This window comes from Hypanus sabinus, chromosome 14 (genome assembly GCF_030144855.1).
Source record: "Hypanus sabinus isolate sHypSab1 chromosome 14, sHypSab1.hap1, whole genome shotgun sequence".
In the NCBI taxonomy this organism is placed as follows: domain Eukaryota; kingdom Metazoa; phylum Chordata; class Chondrichthyes; order Myliobatiformes; family Dasyatidae; genus Hypanus; species Hypanus sabinus.
Genome location: NC_082719.1, coordinates 44025765 through 44045449, shown reverse-complemented (window position 1 = coordinate 44045449; position 19685 = coordinate 44025765). Strand labels below are relative to the sequence as shown.

At 39.8% G+C, this 19685-nt stretch overlaps 1 protein-coding gene across 3 annotated transcripts in view; it reads left to right on the top strand.

Annotated features, from left to right (window-relative positions):
- Window positions 1-19685, top strand: part of rfc1 (replication factor C (activator 1) 1) — a 56840-nt gene continuing 37155 nt past the window's right edge. For 2 of the 3 annotated variants that reach the window (XM_059989045.1, XM_059989047.1), the window contains exons 1-8: window positions 92-229; window positions 9083-9205; window positions 9349-9424; window positions 12940-13050; window positions 14873-15108; window positions 16230-16304; window positions 16928-17005; window positions 17989-18085. In XM_059989045.1, coding sequence (XP_059845028.1) covers window positions 155-229; window positions 9083-9205; window positions 9349-9424; window positions 12940-13050; window positions 14873-15108; window positions 16230-16304; window positions 16928-17005; window positions 17989-18085 — 871 coding nt within the window. In that variant the 5' untranslated portion in view covers window positions 92-154. Of the gene's footprint in view, window positions 72-91; window positions 230-9082; window positions 9206-9348; window positions 9425-12939; window positions 13051-14872; window positions 15109-16229; window positions 16305-16927; window positions 17006-17988; window positions 18086-19685 lie in introns of those variants that run through there. The other variant, XM_059989046.1, reaches the window with a different exon arrangement.

Here is a 19685-nt window from a genome sequence, read left to right as displayed (position 1 = left end):
TCGCCGCGCGCCGCACGCCTGCGCGTTGAAATTGTTGGCGCCAAATGAAGCTGCGGAGGAGCGGTGACATGGTGAGCAGAGCGGGCCGGGCTGGGGTACCAGCCGGATTGCGGCGCGGGTCGAGGAGCTACTTCTGCCCGCTTGCAGCCCGGTGATGCCTTACCAGGGCGGGGACCAGACGGAGGAGTGGGTTTGGAGGTCATTGGGCAGGAAGCAGGACTGGGCCGAGGTGTCCGCGTTGGCGTCCCCCCCCACCCCACCTTACTGCCGCCTCGCCATGTAGTTCTACAGGCGATCGGCGTCTCGATCCTGATGTTTACTTTGTCTTGATCTATTATTGACAATTATTGATTTAATATTCTCCATTTGGACTCTGGGGGCTGGATTCGGTGTCTCCGGGCAGCTGGGGCGGGGTTGTTCTATCATCAGTATGGCTGTTCTTTCTGATTGTAATCGGGGACCCGTTAAATCGCAGCACGAATCTAGGCCAAGTCTATTTCTGCGAAGGCTGCACTAGTAGAGAGCATTAAATTTTATTTGAGAAACTTTCTTGTTTAATTAGTTGCCTACCTGCTTATTCCAGATGATTGCAAATACTGATTGTAAGTCAAGATTGTGGTTACTTTCCTGTGGCAATGCATTTAATTGATCGAGTCACAAACGCAGAGGGCAGTTAGAATTGTAAAATGATTGCATGAACGTTGGGGATTACTGTCTCAAATAAAGTTCAGATCTGAACTAAGTTGTGACGTTCAAGTTCTGAACTGTTGTACACGCGACCAGGAGATGCTGGTTGCTGGGTTGATGATGAGAGATCAGTAAGGCACTTTGTTAAGTTGGTAAGAAAGAAGTTGTTTAAAGAATTAGAATATAGGAGAGTAAATATGCTGTAGATGGGAAGGAAGAGATGAAAACAAAAGTGTCCTATTTGGAATAGGATGTGACCACTGAGTGAAGTAAATTGTACTGGTGAAGTGAATTGTATATTAAGTGGGGTTAAGGTGTTTTGAGTTCATAATGTTGAGAAATGAAAATTGCATTTGTGGATTTTGTGTTTTTTGTGTGAATTAGGGCACAATGTGTTGAAATTAATGATAAAATCAAAGTGAAACCAGGATGCTGGCTACTGTTACATATGAAGTGACAAATCCATTCTTGGGAATTATAAACTTGTGCTGTGAATGGGTTACTGTCAGGGTTGAAGCTGAGATCCAAGTATTGGAGCACATGTACTGGGTATGATGACTTAACCACAAATGGAACATCAGTGAGGCATTGGTAATAAGACAGAAAATAGATGGTCCAACTCATCTCATTGGACATCTGCCACCAACTAATGAGCCAGAGCTATGTTTACATGGGATGTCGGGTAGTTTGAATGTCACAATTGAATCCTTTTTACAATATTTTATTCAATTGAATCCTAATGTCTTTCTACTTGACATTTTTCCTATTGAGATAAGTGGGTAAAAGCATGCATGTTTTGGTGTTCAGGAATGTTTTTGAAATAGAGGCCTTGTGCTAGTATTTGTGAATTGGTTCATGCATGTTGTGATGGTAAGGAACACTACTATTCATGGACTCAATTGTTATGCTCCTACGATTATTCTGATGTGAGATATTGGTTTATTATTGTCACATGAGGTACAGTGAAATATTGTCTTACTGTATATAACATCACAATTTTCTAAATTGGACACACCACCTAAATCCTAGAGCTGTTTGAGAATGCTGTAGGAATCAGCAAAATATGACTGACCTAACTATAGCTTCAAATTTGCATTCCTTGCTACTCTTTAACTCACATGCTTATCAAACATTAATGCTTGATTTTAAAATATTCAGTGCTTTCTGGGGAAAAGAGCTCCACGGGCTTATGACCCGTTGAGGGAGAATTTTGCCACGTCTACCTTAAATAAAACAGACATTTTTTAAAGCTACCCCAAGTTTTAGATTTTCCCAGAAGATTAAATGTCTTCTCCACATTGACCCTATCAAGACTTGATATCCTTCCTACCTGCTTGTATGAGGATAGATGATTAATTTTGCTCAGGTGGTTTTTAGTCTTGTCTTGTAGCAAACTGCCCAGCTGTGTTGGCCAGATCAGTTCTGGTTTCTTTTGATGCCTGTGCCTGCACCTGCACAGGGCAGATATCAGAGGCGATTCATCCCTGGCTGAACCTGCAATGTTTTGGTTTATTTAGCACCCAGTTCAAATTCTAGGATTTGATTAGGCTTTGGTGAACATTGAAAACAGTGGAATATGAGGTGTATGTCACTGGCTCCCCTTCCCATTTCCACATTCACCGTGACTTCTCCACTGCTACCTTGAGGCCAAATGCAGACTGGAAGGATATAATTCCATTTGGGTAGCTTGCAGCCCAATGCTGTGAACATAGAATTTTCTAATTTCAGTTTGCCCAGTGCCCTGTGTTCCTTTCTCACTCCTTCCAGTTCAGTCTCTCACTTTGTCCACATTTCCCATTTCCATCTGCCCAACATCCTCTACTTTGCCTTGTTTCATCTATCAGCCCTCTCTCTGCTCTATATACTGGCTCTCTTCCCATGACCCTCTCACCCCTGATGCAGGGTTACGGTGCAAAGTGTTGACTATCCTTTTGCTTCCATTGATGCAAAATAACCCACTCTCTCCCCCTCCCACCCGAGTTCCTCCAGCAGTTTCATTGCTCCATTGAGTGTATTCTCCAAATAATGTGTTGAATTTTATTTCTTTGCCTGTGGTATTGAGGTCTGCAAATATTAATAGGGTGTATATGTTCAGCTTTGTGACACATTGGGTTTTGCTTTCCTGTATGTGGTATAAATGAACCAAAATTATGTGTTGAAGAAATATTTACAAAGAAGCTTTAAACTAAATCTAAGGCTGCATGCTTATTTGAATTGGAGTTGCTTAAGTCAGTTTATTGATCCTTTGTGTGATGTTGAATTTTCTTTCAGTTCCTCTATCAAGTGAATGGGTGCATTGTGCTGTATCAAGTTGAGCTGAAGTTTGACTTGTTCTATTTATTGTTTTCCTGAACATGGCAGGCAATGGCAGTTTTCTAAGATCTTTGCATGTGAATGAGCCCAGTGGTTTGTATTGGTGTCCAGTTGTAGGAGGGTTTTGTATCTGGTGTCATACAAAGTTGGTTGCATTCTTTACTTTATTTCCTGCTACATAAATGCAATGCCTTTTGTCATATTGCTAGTCTGATGGACAGACATACTTTATTGATCCCGAAGGAAATTGGGTTTTGTTACTGTCGCACCAACCAAGAATAGTGAAGAAATATAGCAGTATAAAACCATAAATAATTAAATAATAAGAAGTAAATAATGCCAAGTGGAAATTTGTCCAGGACCAGCCTATCAGCTCAGGGTGTCTGACACTCCGAGGGAGGAGTTGTAAAGTTTGGCTGCAGGCAGGAATGACTTCCTATGACGCTCAGTGCTGCATCTCGGTGGAATGAGTCTGTGGCTGAATGTACTCCTTGCCTAACCAGTACATTATGGAGTGGATGGGAGACATTGTCCAAGATGGCATGCAACTTGGACAGCATCCTCTTTTCAGACACCACCGTCAGAGAGTCTAGTTTCACAACATCCACAACGTCACTGGCCTTATGAATGAGTTTGTTGATTCTGTTGGTGTCTGCTACCCTCAGCCTGCTGCCCCAGCACACAACAGCAAACATGATGGCTCTGGCCTCCATAGACTTATAAACTCAGTATGAATGAACAGAAATTCCCACTAGTTAAATACTGGAAATAGCAACATTCTCACCACAAATCATACTTCCTCTGTGACTTGTTCTGACCTTTTACATGACCATGGGTCAAAGCTGAATTTTAAAGTTGTTTAAAGTCTGGTACATGGTTTCAGCCAGAGTTTGTAACCAGATGTGTTCTTTCTCCAAAAACCTGTCTCCACGATGTTACCATTCTCTGCCTCTGCCCTTATTTGCTTTGAAACCCTCATTGAATTTGGTTACCTCTGATCAGCATTCAAACCTCTCAATGTGAGCTTGTTGAAATCTCTGCCCATGTCCTAGCTCCTCAAGTCCCATTTATTGATCATTTTGCCTTGTGACATGGATATCTTAAAATCAAAGCTATTGTTGCTGAGGTAAAATCCCTTTATCTGTGAGCTCTTCTGTACAGTTCATTTGAGAATGCTCCGTCCTTCTGCTCCCAGCTTGCACATTTTTGTTTTCATTCCCCCCCCCCCAGAATTTGTGACTGGCATTTTATTTTCTAAGTCCCAAATTCTGACTCCCTTTCAACTTTACGTTTAAAACACATGCATTTTTCTTTGTTAATATGCCTGGGAAATACTGGGACACGACTGCATATTTAAAAAAAAATGCATGTGGTTCAGGCTATTGACGTTGTATTGACTGCTTCAGCGTTAGGATTGTTTGCATCCTCCATCCTCCTTCCCTCTCCTGACATTGGGGAAAAATATTAAAAACAGTTCTCTAATTTCTGATCTTCCTTGCAATTGTGCTCCCTGTGTTAGGAAGTCAAAATAAAATTTACTATCAAAGTGTGTATCTGTTACCATATACTATCTTGTGATTCATTTTTTTTTTTGCAGTCTATTTACAGGAAAATAAAGTACAATATTTATGGAAAAACTACATAAGCAAAGACTGACAATTGATGTGAAAATAAAATACTACTGAGAACTTAAGTTGTTTTAAAATACTTGAGAGTTGCTCTGTAGGTTGAGCAGTTTTGAGTGATGTTATCCATGCCTACTTGGGAACCCGTCGGGTAGTAGCTGTTGCTGAACTTGGTAGTTTGGGACCTGAGGCTCTGTACCTTCTCCCTGATGATAGCAGCAAGAAGAAAGTATGGCCTGGATGATAGAGGGGCCGGTTGCCCTGGATGAATGATGATGATTTCATGCAGTAGTGCTCCATATAAACATGCTCGATGGTGGGGAGGCCTTTGCTTGTGATGGACTGGGCTGTATCCACCAATTCCCATTGTGGGCATTGGTGTTTCTTACCAGGCCATGATTTAACCAGTTAGGATGCTCTTCACTGACAAACTTGTATAGATGCAATTTTTGTTTTTTGGGTGACATGCTGAATCTCTGATTTAAAAAAAAAAATAAAAGCAGAGGTACTTCTTTGTGGTGCCACCTGTGTGTTTGTCCCAGGATAGGTCCTCTGATATGATGATACTCTGATACTAACCCCATCTATCTCTGTTCCCCTGATCTGCTCTGGTTCATGGACCTCTGGCTTCTTCAGAACCGAATGGTACCGGAGGATTGGAGGGAGGCGAATGTTGTCCCCTTGTTCAAAAAAAAGTAGTAGGGATAATCCAGGTAATTATAGACCAGTGAGCCTTATGTCTGTGGTGGGAAAGCTTTTGGAAAAGATTCTTAGAAATGGGATCTATGGGCATTTAGAGAATCATGTTCTGATCAGGGACAGTCAGCATGGCTTTGTGAAGGGCAGATCGTGCCTAACAAGCCTGATAGAGTTCTTTGAGGAGGTGACCAGGCATATAGATGAGGGCAGTGGATGTGATCTACGTGGATTTTAGTAAGGCATTTGATAAGGTTCCACACGGTAGGCTTATTCAGAAAGTCAGAAGGCATGCGATCAAGGGAAGTTTGGGTAGGTGGATTCAGAATTGGCTTGCCTGCAGAAAGCAGAGGGTCGTGGTGGAGGGAGTACATTCAGATTGGAGGGTTGTGACGAGTGGTGTCCAACAAGGATCGATTCTGGGACCTCCTACTTTTTATGATTTTTATTAACAGCCTGGATGTGGGGGTAGATGTCCATAGATCCCTGAAAGTTGCCTCACTGGTAGATAGGGTAGTTAAGAAAGGTTATGGGGTGTTAGCTTTCATAAGTCATGGGATAGAGTTTAAGAGTCACAAGGTATTGATGCAGCTCAAAAAACTCTAGTTAGGCCACACTTGTGGAGTACTGTGTCCAGTTCTGGTCGCCTCAGTATAGGAAGGATGTGGAGGCATTGGAAAGGGTACAGAGGAGATTTACCAGGATGCTGCCTGGTTTAGAGAGTATGGATTATGATTAGAGATTAAGGGAGCTAGGGCTTTACTCTTTGGAGAGAAGGAGGATGAGAGGAGACATGATAGAGGTGTACAAGATATTAAGAGGAATAGATAGAGTAGACAGCCAGCACCTCTTCCCCGTGCACCACTGCTCAATACAAGAGGACATGGCCTTAAGTTAAGGGGTGGGAAGTTCAAGGGGGATATTAGAGGAAGGTTTTTTACTCAAAAGAATGGTTGGTGTGTGGAATGCACTGCCTGAGTCAGTGGTGGAGGAAGATACACTAGTGAAATTGAAGAGCCTACTAGACAGGTATATGGAGGAATTTAAGGTGGGGGGCTTGTATGGGAGGCAGGGTTTAAGGGTTGGCACAACATTGTGGGCTGAAGGGCCTGTACTGTGCTGTATTGTTCTTTGTTCTTCCTCCTGTAGTTGATAATCAGCTGTTTGGTTCTGCTGATGTTGAGTGTTTTGCATTATGGTGGGTGATGGTGCTACAGCCCTGTTATAGTTGTCCAGTATCACTCTGTCACTCGTTTGCTCTGGAGTTGCCACTTTGCATGTGAGATGGCTTTCTGAAGGTCATACTTGAACTGGACCTCATGTACTTTACTGAATTGCTAGTCCTGAATGTCACCAACTTTGAATCTCTTGGTTCGTGTAGGGTTTTCGCTTGAAGATCCTGAATGATTTTGTGAGACACATGTCTGCAAGTGTCTTCATAAAATCCGTGACAGTTGTGTGTATTTATTCAGGTTTTCTGAGTCCTTGAATGTGGCACAGTCCGCAGTCCCATAGCTGCTTCTCTGCATCTCATGGCTACCTCTTTATTGTCCTTGCCTCTGGAAGGAGTTGTTTCAGTGGGATGCACCATGATAGATGTGCAGAAGAGTATACCGGGTTCTACTTTAAAACCTCCTGAACCTTGACGGAATTTGTTCATGGGTAAGGTGCAGAGGAGAGCTGCATTTTAATGAACTTAAGGAGGTGATAGCCATCCTTGTGATTAATGTTGAGTGCATTTGCTATATTGGGATGATGTGTAGGATTGTGCCTTCTTTGCTGCTTCAGAGTTTTATGAGTAGGGGTTTTACTTGGACAGTGTTTTATCCTTAGTTTCTGGAGTTTTACGTGAAATGCAATGATATTTACAGTCAAGATAAACAAGAACCACCTGCAGTTATAAAAGGGAAAGGGTGCTGTAGTTCATGAGGAAGTGTTGTGACTGAGTAAACAGTGCTAGCAAGAGCTAGTACACACTGTGGGCCAGGTGGCCTCTTTATTGTTTGTGGTTTGTGTTGAGATAGTGGTAGGATCTGGAGTAGTGAATATTGATGTGGGTGTTCGGCTGATTCAGACCAGTACATTTTGGTCTAATTAAGTGGCTGCCCCAATTAACCGAGGTTTCATGGAAATGGTTAAAATGTATATTTAAAAAAAAATGCAATCTACAGAGAATCAGATTGTTACATTAATGAAATACAGAACAAATTAGAACATTATTACAACAGTATTATTGCATTAATTTTTAATAGCTATCAATGAAGGAATTCATCCACTGTATGCTGCTGTGTTCTTTTGATTGTAAATGAACAAAATCATTGCAGACACCCAATACAGATAATGGCCTACCTTTGTTGTCTTCCTGCATAAAGTCAAAATAAAGACCAAAATTAACAAAAATCATTACTTTTTGAATTGGTGTCCACTCGCCCAGATGCACAACACAACTCGAGCACAGGCAACTGACACTATTTCAAAACTGTTTGCTCTAAGTGTGGTGTAGTGTCTAACAGCCACACAAGTACATGCAACTGATGCTAGTTAGAAACTGTTTGGCAATAGTTTCCCGTCCCTATTAAGTGGCATAGTGTCCCAAATAAGCAAAGGGAATCCTGGCTATTTTCTCAATTAGTTTTTGTTCTTTAGTAGTGATGCACCATCAATAACTCTCTGAGACGTGAGGTGAGATATCGGCTTTTATTGACTGGAAGAAAGAACAAGCAGCAATTGACCACCATGCTATATCCTGGAGACTGAGAGGCAGGGCTCAGGCCTCAATCACCTTTATACCTGTGGGAGGAGCCACAGGAGCAGTCAACGGGCGGGGGGGGGGGGGGGGGTGTCCAGACAGGTATATGTAGTTCACCACAAGTAGGTGTCCCAATTAACTGGAATTCACTGTATTTATGAATGCTGTCAAGGACAAGGTTTACAATGTGACCAGTAGCATGCTTACATTGTGAAGTTGAAATTGTACCCCACTGAGATAAGATCTTCACTAAGGTTAAGAAACATGAGCTACAAATACTTTCTCCATGTTTACCCTACGAGTTCGTAAAATTTTTCACATTATTTCTTAAAAATTTAGCTTGTTCAGCTATGTTTTCACATAACTCTTGTGCTTCCAAAATACAGTATCTGACTAACTTTCCAAAATGGTTCTGTGTTTGTCTACAGTAATCTACTGGCTCTGAATTAGAAATGTCCAGATTTGCAGTCGAGTTTAAAGTGAAATTCCAGATTTGTCCATTTGTTTAACCTTTTCGGAGTTTAAAGTGCAGAATGTCACTGTGTTAGGAAGGTTTCCTTGGACACTCGTGCGCAGTCTTACAGTAGAAATCAGTTGACTGAGTCAATTCTGGCCACCCATTTATACTGGTCCCTCACTTTTATTCTCCACACATTCTATCAATCCCTGCAATTGTACCCCTCAGATGCACGTGATCAGCAATTTACAATGGCTAGTTAACCTACTTAAGCTTCATGGTTTTTGGATGTGGAAGGAAACCTACTTGGTTGTAGGGAGGATATGCAAACTCAACGTGCTTAGCACCAGAGTTCAGAATTAAGCTCATGTTGCAGAATCCCTGAAGCAGCACTTCTACAAATTGCATCAGTGTGTCACCCATGGGGGTTGGTGGTTATTGGAACGTTTAATATGTATCCTAGTTTATTCAAATGTTTGGGTGTATCAGCATATGTGTACTTTAATTTCAAAATAATGTCTTCTTGGTATGAATATTTATGGTTTTTATTCACAGGACATCAGAAGATTTTTTGACGTGCTTCCTACAGCAAAGAAGGCTGGGAATGAGGCTTTGGAAAAGAACAAAATGAAAAATGTTGGCAAAGGGTCGTTAAACATGAAGAAAACTGATGTCAAGGTTAGTTTGCCCTTTTCATAAGGGTCTGGGTTACACATTGATTCAATCAAATGTGTATATTGGGGATCTGCCAGCTGGCGATACAGAGAGGATTCTGTTTGTCATGATATACACTAATTGATCTGTTTGTATTATGCTTTCAGAGAAAGGACCCCTCCAATTCAAAAGCATCAAAACAAAAACCAGTGCACAGGAAAAAACACATTATTTATGATTCAGGTAAAGTATTTAGAAAGTTATCTTTTTATCATTTGTAACTCGGGGAGAAGGTACCAAGGTGAGAACTAGATTTTCCAAGTTTTTTCCCCATAGAGAGCTTAACTCGGATAGTTATTCTCTGCTGTTTGTCAATTGGATATATTGTCAGTATGCACGTAATGCATTAGTAAGTCTCCATGATGAATATCTGTAAGTGGGCGAGGGCTGATTTGTACTGCTCCCTTTCTGCAGACAGAGGAAATAAAAGTGGTAGTAATAGTCTTTTTCTTGCCTTGAGTCTGTTTCCTGTAGATCATGACAATCTGATAGATCAGCTCACTTTCATGCCTGATATCCACATCCTCTGATTTTGAGTGTTCAAAAATGGGGAGGTCTCCAATTTAGAATCGGCTTAATAGCAATATCTACAATGTTCAGGACAGATGATTCCAAATAGTTATGATTCCCTGCATAAAATATATATATTTTTTATCTCTCACCATTGCCTGTGCTGAGATGCCCTTTAATAGTTTGGCTCTCCATTGAGCTTCAAAGACCATTGTTATCCATTCAGTTCCATTTAGAGTTTTCCATGACTAGATTTATTTCTGAACTTGGGTGAGCCTGGGACAGTTTTGCTGTCTCCTTGTAGGGAAATCCTGCAAGTCTTGGAAACAACTTGGTGAATATATGCTGCACTGACTTTAAAGGAAATACATCCTTCCTTGAGTAGTGACTGAAACTGATAACTTCCTCCAAATGCTTCTGCATTAGTAATGAGGTTTCCTTATTTCTGAACTTGAGACTCTTTGTAATGAGGACTGACGTGACACTTGTCTTCCAGCTTGCTTGTCCTGTTTACTTTGTGTGCCTCTGCAGATCAAGAGCCTTCAGCACATCAACACTTGTTATTTTTCCAATAGGAATAAACGGCAGTTTTTAATTTACAAGGTAATAAACGCAAGGAGGACAAGCTGTTCACATAGAACTCCTTAATCTTGCTTGGCCAATCAAATGTGATAATTCCTGGTTTGATCTTGGTCTTAATTGCACTCTCCAGTCAGTTCTTTGCTACCCTAGACATTGGTCCAAAAATCTGTCCATCTTGGCCATGAAGGCAGCCTTTTTTTGGATGAAGAAGTCAAAGGTACTCAACCCTTGGGAAGCAATTCCTTTTCATCTGTATCTTAGGCAGGTTATCCCTTTGAAGGCATGGGAACCATGCTCTGCTTTTATCCTGCCAAATATCTTCCAGAATCTTGTACATTTGAGTCGTCTCTTTCTTCTAAATTTAAGAACATAGACTGAAGGCTCGTGCATAGTCATCCACTTTACCTAGTTTTTTTCCTTATCTTTTCCCTCTTCCTCCCATTCTTTTAACTTTTAATTTGTCCATGTTACATGCCAGTCTCCGCTTTTTGCACATTTATTTTGAAGCTGGGTAGTTTCACTCTGTTTCATCCAAGTCAAGATTATAAACTGGATAGTTCATAGACTGATGCCATTGCGTACCAGTAAATATGCAATGACCTGCAAACTACCTTTTATTCTTATTGTCCTTGAACCTATCCTTTCCTCATGTTACATTCTGCAACCTCTTAGTATTTTCTGTAACCAAAGCAGATGCTTTTTGAAGAAAACACGAGGTACTCTTAGTTCTCCCTTGTCCAGCATACTTGTGCTATAATTTAAAAAAAAAAATTTGTCAGATATGGTTTTTATCTTCATGGAATCCTGTGGACTCTGCCTGATTATGCCATGATTTACTATGTTCTTCCTAATTGTATTATGACTATTATAATGCTTTAAGGATGGATTTCAGCATTTTGTCAGCAGCAAATGGCAGTTTAGCTCATCTATACTTTCCTATTTTTCCTATTTGAAATATTGTTGCATTTGTTACTTTCCAATCTGCTTGAATTGAGGGGAATTTTAAAGAAGCTATCAATATTGCATCTCATCTCTGCAGCTATCTGTCATCTATCACCAGGCATGCTGTGGGAATCCGAACTTCGATCTCTTTAACTGTATCTTAGTGTTGTGACAGGCAATAATATTTAATGTGTTCATTAAGAGACGAAGGAACCACCTTTTCAGTTTCATTTATTACTATGTTTCTTGCATCCACTTAGAATCAGATTGTTTTGAAACTGAACCCTCTGATGGAGAGTTCCTCTAGTTTTAGTACCAAGTGAACTGTGTGATGTCGTCATCTTGGAAGAAATCAAATTCATCAGCAATGAATCAGCTGTCAGATTGGTTGTGGTAGGTAGTTAGGAGCAAACTCGTTACCAGTCTCGTGTGGAGGGGTGAGGAAAGTGTTCTTTCATTTGCAGAAGGATTTAAAATACAAGTTATTCTGCGGTTGTTTTAAACCATACTGTGGTCATTAGGTACATTCTCCATGTAGAAGCTTATTTTACAATCATTCTAAAAATATTTGGTTATATAATGCAGTGTGCTGATCTTTGACTTATTCAATACTTTAGCTTTGTTAGTATGAGTAGTTTTGTAGTGATAGAGGGTACAATAGTGTGCTAGGAACAAAGGAACGTGAGCTTCTGTGAATAATGGAAGTCAGTAGGCTATCATTTAAAGTCCAGTTGCTTCATTAATGTCAGCTACTTGCAGTCAAATAAGAATAATGTAGAGGAGCAGTATGGTAGCATAGCGGCTAGCGTAAAGTTGTACAGCACAGTACCATTGCTGTCTGTAGGGAGTATTTACATTCTGCCTGTGGTCACGTGGGTTTTCTCCCACATTCCAAAGTTGGACAGCTTGGGGTTAGAAGTTGTTGGGGCAGAAGCCTGGTGACAGTTGTGGGCTGCCCCCAGTACATTCTCGGACTGTGTTGGTCATTGATGCAAGTAACATTTCACTGTATGTTTTGATGTTTTTGCGTACATATGACAAATAAAGCCTTTTTTCTTTAAAGATTGAGATTGATTCTTCATGACTTCCATGCTGTACCTGACTTGGATGTATTAGTTATGTTCCAGTAATAAAATAATTATAGCAAAGTTGAATGTTATGAGCAGGTTTTGAATATTCTAATTGTACTTTAATTCTCCTCCCCCACACCTTTTCTTGAGGGCTGATGACACTTGGCATGTAATTCCAGTGATGCAGCTAACTAGTTTTCTGATGCTGGCACCTGAATGGCTCTTCTGCACTTAGAATTTTCAGAGTGTTGGCTGTTGATTATGAACGGCTAAGTTGTGAGATGATTATCCAACAGATGACCTCACTTTTTGGTTTTGTGGTGGAAAAACAAAGAACCAGATGAATTTGATGTTCATTGGTTCTATCAGTTGTGACTCTTCCTCTCATTTTATTTCCTGCAAGCCCAAGATGGTCTTTTGCTGTGAAAGCCTAAAAAAGAAACCTGGATATTCTGTATGTATGATTTAGTACAGCACCAAATAGTTATTTCCTTGGTAAGGGGGTACTTGCATGTTTGAGCATATTTGTATTATCACAAGATGGATTGCATACAAAGAAACATGTTCTATTTTTAAATATATTCTGTACTGCAGATTCTGAACCAGAAGCTTCGCCTCCAGATAAGAAACTCAAGAAAGGGTCGTCATCCTCTAAACCTACAAAATCCTCCAAATCAGAGCCTGTAACTGTGGTTTCTGAAACGGGTAAGAAATGGTTATGATCTAATTTCCTGGAAGTAATTTTGTCAGTTTTTGAGAGAGTGAACAATGATGTCAATTTGCCTGTGTTTTTGTTATTTTTTTTGTCCATGTACATTCACTAACCTGGATCAGGAAATGCAGCTAGGTTAGTTGACGTGGATTGCTCCTAATGAGCTATTTGTTCAAAATAAATTATTTTTACTGATGATGCAACTTGTGACGTTGGTAAATTTACAATCATCTTTGAACTATTTGCCAAAATACTAAATAGATTTTCAGTGAACTCTGATATTGGTCTTTTCAATGCCTGGACAGTGTTGTGAATTTTAGAGCCTTAATATTAGTATATTAGATTAATATTGAGTGATGTTTTGTACCACTGAAACACAGACATTGACATTTTATTCAGATCAGGATCTTGTAAACGCCTTTCTTCAGAGTTATGAGCGTGTGCAGTTGGGACCTAGTATTATTTTCAGTCAGGTAAGTATTGAACAATACACTGTTACAGGTGTATCAGTTGGTTGGTTGCAGTCTAATTGTATTCTTGACTAGATGTGATTTGCCAGGGATGAGCCAGCAAACTTTGATGGAGCCTGGCATAGCAAGATTAGGGATTGGTAGATCAGTTGCATTAAACATTTTGTCCTAGTTGATTACACAGAAATAGTATTTGCTGCTATTTCTTAAAACCTTCAAAGAATGTATATTACTGTGACAAACGCTGCGCAGCTGCTTCACTTGCCAGATGTTTATCCTGGGAGTGCAGTCTTCTGTCGACTTGTTGTGGTTAGTATATCGAACTGCATGCTCAGTGAATCTGATTTAGTGCAATGGAGTCACCTCTACTTGTGTAGATAACTTACCTATGACATTCATACCAAAGATGTATAATGCTGCTGTATTTGTGTTTAGCTTTGTTCTAGTGCACATAAAGTACATTTCCAACTTTCGCAGTGTTCTGATGGTTCCAGGACATCCCATCTGAACCACTTTCTTGACTTGCATCACTTTTGTGTATTTGCTATTTCATGAACCAAGTGCTCCAGATTTTTTTATTTTGACCAAGAGTCAACAATACTTTTGTAGTTGGAGTCCACAATAGTATTGTCTGCATGTCAATAAGAGAACCTGTTACACATCCAGTTACTACAGAAGTGGAGTGGTTGATAGAGACGATGAAGTGATAGAATCAATCTTTAGTATGAGTGTGAAAGTAAAATACCGTTTGGACCTTTCAGCTGGGAGAAATTATGTTAATAGGAGAAGGTGACCAAAGTTACATCCATTGTGCATTTGTTATTTGTTTTAAACTGGCATCTTTGCTTTTCAAACCATTGCGATTAGAAGTAGGTCTGATGGGTATCTGTTCCCCTGTTGGATTTAACACATTCTTTTGTGATTGATTTTTGAGCAACTTAATGCTACTAATTATTTATCATTTTCAATATTTCAATGCTAAAGTTTTAAGCAGGTAACTAAAGATTGAAATGATGCAATTTCTTTTATTTTCATGCTATATCCTTGCTACTTTTGTCATTATCCCATCTGCAAAGTTGCTTTAGAATTTGGAGATGTTAGATTATCTCGACAACTGCTTTAAAAGCAATTGAATTCGATAAATCTGGGGAAGAAAAGGTTTGAGTCATCTATATTTAAAGCGGTTAGATATTCAGCAGGACGGTATTAGATTATTTGTTGCATTTAATGTTTTAAAAGCAGCAATTAAAACTCTAATGATTATTTGCCATCTGAAAATGACATGTTCTTTTGGGCGAAACCATGCCAACTTATCTTTTATTTCTCTACCTCCTATCATCTCAAGATGAAGAGGATGATTTTCTGCAAAGTAGGAAGATGATCCAAAAATCCAGGGAAAATGGTGGTCATCCAGGGACATCAGGATCTGGAAGGACCACCAATGTGAAATCACAGCTCAAGCCAGTGCAGCCCAAACCAGCAAGTCCAGTGAAATTCACCGCTATATCAGTTCAAGATTACTTCGGCTCAAACAGTGTGCAAAGATCCAGTAAAAAACTGGTGGCTAGCAAAAGGAAAGCAGTAAGGATCATTTGCACTGTATTTACCAATATTTATCGTATTTACCAATATTTATCATATTTACCAATAGTTCTGTTTTGAACTAGGTTAGAGTAGATTTAATATCCTGTCTGTTCTATCTGCTGTTTATATTAGTTTAGAACCTGATTACATTGTCCTTTTCCTCTTGCAGATGTTCACTTGTGTGAAGCCGTTGATATTGCATGGTCTGTCTTGCCCTGCCTGCACTTTATTTTATTTACCTATACTCAATGTTTATCATTTTACCAGTAGGGATTCTTCACGGTGATTTTTGTTAGTGCATATTATAGGTCGTATGCCTTTTGGAGAGACTCAAATTGAATGTGGAAGGGCTGTTGTTTTCATCTTATTTCTGTTGCAGTGTTGTTACAGACAATTAATGCAGTATTATCAACTAGTTCCCTAGTATGCTACCTAGTGCACTTTGTGATTATTCCCAAATGGGAATGGATATTTCCCTTTGGAGTACTAAAATCTTATTGATTCCTGCCTTTGGTTGAGGTAATCAGCAGAGACGGGAATTAAACTTGAGACAATTGAATCTCCAAGGGCACCTGGAGTTCTTGTAATTCCTTTAATGAAATAACCTTGTGTAGTTCTCGTATTTCTTTCATATTTAATGGGCTAGAAGCTTCCAATGCCAGTCTCACAGCATCCATTAATCCCATTCTCTCCCTTATTTTCCCTATAACCCATTCACTTTTGCATGTCTGTCAATTCTACCTTGATCCTTCTGCCACAAATCATAACCCTGTTAGCCTACTGGTATTTACCTATTTTACCCAGGTAAAGACCTCACCTCTCAGCCAAGTTGAGAGTGGATGATCTGGATTAACTGAATTATTTTTGGAATAGAAATATTTGGGCAGGTTTGTGCCTAGCATTGATTCGCAGTTCTTCAGCTGAAAATGCAAATATAGAGGTGAGACTGATTCTTTATGATGTGCTGTGAATAGTGAGGCAATAGTGCTGAGTTTTGTATGTTTTTAATAGTTGCTTGGTCTGGGATTGGAAAATTACTGCTGTGTCTGGATATAATATAAGCAGTTGTTTGTACTTAAAAAGATGAAATGAGTTCATTTTTCTGCTTTTGATTGTAGCCTCCAGCCAGTCTTGATTCTACTGTGGATGACGAAGAGTTAGCTCGCCAGTTACAACTTGATGAAGATGCAGAGGTAATTGAAAATTAAAATTTTACATTTACAGGGAAGATGCAGGTTTCAGGCACTTTCTCTTAAATTTATTATTAATCTTCGAGACTTTTTTAAAACCCATACGATGAATTTAACTGCAAGTAAGTATTTTATACTGGGTTGTTTATTTGAATTTGGGTTTGTAACAGCAGAACTGACATGTTCAAGATCAATTTTAAAGCAATTTTGCAGTGTAACTTGCCCCTCTTTTGCTTGGGCAGCTAAGGCTCCCACTTGAATCCTCATCCACTATTATGTGATGCATAATCTGGGCCTCCTTAATTTATCTTGCACTAATTATTTTTGCCTCCATAAATATGGTTATATGGTTATAAAGTGAGCCTTAATTCAATTCCTGCTAATAGGTGTCTGATGAGATAATTAATCTTACGGAATTCATTTTTGCTTGAGTTGAGATGTTTTTGTGTGGACTTGCCCTTTGTGAATTATTGTATTCAAGTTGATTGTCCTGGTAACTTTTGTTTGCCCACTCTTAGCTGGGGAAAATAATAGTTAAAATTTCAAGACATTACTGATAGATTACTCATGGATATAAAATAAAAATCCTTTTCTATTAAACCATGTTCTGGTTTCCATCTTTTCAGATGGAACGGCAGCTGCATGAGGATGAAGAATTTGCTAAAACATTGGCAATGTTGGATGAGCTGCCAAAAAGCAAAAAGGTAATTTGTGAAATGGAATCTATTGTTTTAAATTAAACCAAGAAGCCTGTTTTTTTTTAATATGCAGCTTGTCCCCGAGTTATGAGCGTCCAACTTACGAACAACTTGTACTTACGAACGGCCTGCTATAAAGCCTATTATATTAAAAATTCTTTGGCTTGAGGAAGGAGAACGACGTCTGCCATTTTAAGTCGGATCACATTGCCATTAACACTGTGTTGAGTGTGTAACTTTGTATTTGGCTTAAATTTTTCTTAGCAAGATTCATCCTAACCCCCCCCCCACTTTCCTAGTCAGCTCCACTCCCATTTGTTTCATTTAACCTGTCTCGGTGCAGGTGGACTTTAGAACCCAGGGGAGCTCAGGACCCGCCGCCCGTGGCTGCTGCTGAATCCGCAGTGTTTCTGTTCTGTTGAAGGAAAACATTCACGATTGAAAATAAAGACGATAGGAACAATTTTAAAGGATAAAGTGAGAATAATGGAGCATGCGGAAGGCCCTGCCCTGATGAAAGCTACAATTACTACTAAGCAACGCAGTGGTTTAATTATTGAAATGCATATGTTTAAGTGTTTTGTATGCATAGAAAGGTAAAATATATACTATATACTGAGACAAACTGACGCTAAATATTACCGGATGTACCTGTTCTGACTTGCGTACAAATCCAACTTAAAGATGGACTTATGAATAGAACCCGTTCGTAACCCGGGGACTGCTTGTATTCAATTAAGTTAAATGACAATTAAACTGGAATTGAGTGACGGAATGGTAGAGGAGACTTTGGGCTGAACGGCTTAATTCTGCTCATGTCTAATGGTGAAGTAGCTGCCTAATTAACCAATGGCCCAATTAACTAACGTATTGTACATGAAGTTCTCAGTTGGGCTAGAGCTGATTTGTTGCCCTTTTCAAACCAGTACTTAAGCTAAGGAATGGACCCTTTATTTCTTCAAGAATTGATTTTATTCTGATCTCTTCAGGCACGGGCAGATCCTGAAAGCCAGGAGTTATCGTTATCTTTGGTAGTAAAAGCTGAACCTAGAAAATCGGCAGATGAGCAGACAGCAGAACACTCAGGTGAATATTTAAAAAAAATTATTTCCAGACTCTAGAGCTAAGTGCTGCTTTTCATTTGTGAGTATCTGCATGGAGATGGGTCATTTTGCTCTGCATCAGATTCTTAATTTGGGATCAGTGCCGAGAGTGGCTATAGTTCGAGGCTATCTTTACTTCCCCAGTTTTTTCTCTTGGCATGACTATCAGCTATAAGACCATAATGTGTAGGAGCGAAGGCCAGACCATTTGGTCCATCCAGTCTGTTCCACCACCCTGATTTATCAAGAAACTATCAACTTTTGCTTTAAATAAACACAATGTCTTGGCCTGTATAGCTGTCTGTGGCAATGAATTTCACAGATTCACCACTCTGGCTAAATAAAGTTGTCCTTATATCTGTTCTAAATAGATTTTGCATAATTCTGAGGCTGTGGTCTCTGGTCTTAGACTCTCCCACTATAGGAAACGTCCACTTTATTGAGACCTTTCAATGTTCAATAGGTTGCAATGAGATTTCCCCCTTCCCCATTCTTCTAAACTGCAGTGAGTACAGGCCCAGTGTTATCAACAGCTGCTCATATTAACCGTTTCATTCCTAGAATCAGTCTCATGAACCCGCTTCTGTTCTTTCCCAAGTTCCTCTGATTTATGAATATTCTCCCCATTTAGAAATTAGTCCATACCTTTTTGTACCTTCTGCTAAAGTGTGTGACTATGCACTTCTCTACATCATATTGCATCTGCTACTTTTTCCCTTCTCTCAATCTGAACAAGCCCTTTTGTAGATTCCCTGCTTCCTCAACATTACCTGTCCCTTCAACTATCTTAGTATCGTCTGCAAACCTGGCCATAAAGCCATCAATTCCTTTATCCAAATCATTGGTACACAATGTGAAAAGAAGCAGTCTCAACACTGACCCTTGTGGAACACCACTAGTCACTGGCGACCAATCGGAAAAAGCCCCCTTTATTCCCACTCTTTGCCTCCTGCCAGGCAGCCAGTCTTCTATCCATGCTAGTGCCTTTCCTGTAATTCTTTTGGCTCTCATCTTGTTTAGCAGCCTAATGTGCAGCACTTTGTCAAAGGCTATCTGAAAATCTAAGTGTACAACATCCACAGATACTCCTTTTGCCCAACCCACCTGTTATTTCCTTAAAGAATTCCAACAGATTGATCAGGCAAGATTTTTCCTTTAGAAAATCATGCTCACTTTGGTCTATTTTATCATGTCTCCTAGTACCCTGAAACTTAGTACTTAAAGACTCCATCTTTTCAACCACTGAGGTTAGACTAATTGGCCTGTAACTTCCTTTTATCTGCTTCCCTCCCTTCTTAAAGAGTGGACTGGCACTTGCAGCTTTCTGGCCCTCAAGATCCGTTCCAGAATATAGTGATTCTTGAAAAATCATTACTAATGCCTCCACATTCTCTTCAGTTGCGTCTCTCAGACCCCTGGGATGCAGTCCATCAGTTCCAGGTGACTTCAGACATTTCTTCTTTTCAATCACATTTCTCGTTTAGTAATAGCAATGACACTCGATGCTGCCCCCGACACACTCTCATTTCTGTCATTCAGTTAGTGTGTTCCATAGTGAAGGCTGAAGCAAAGTACTTATTAAG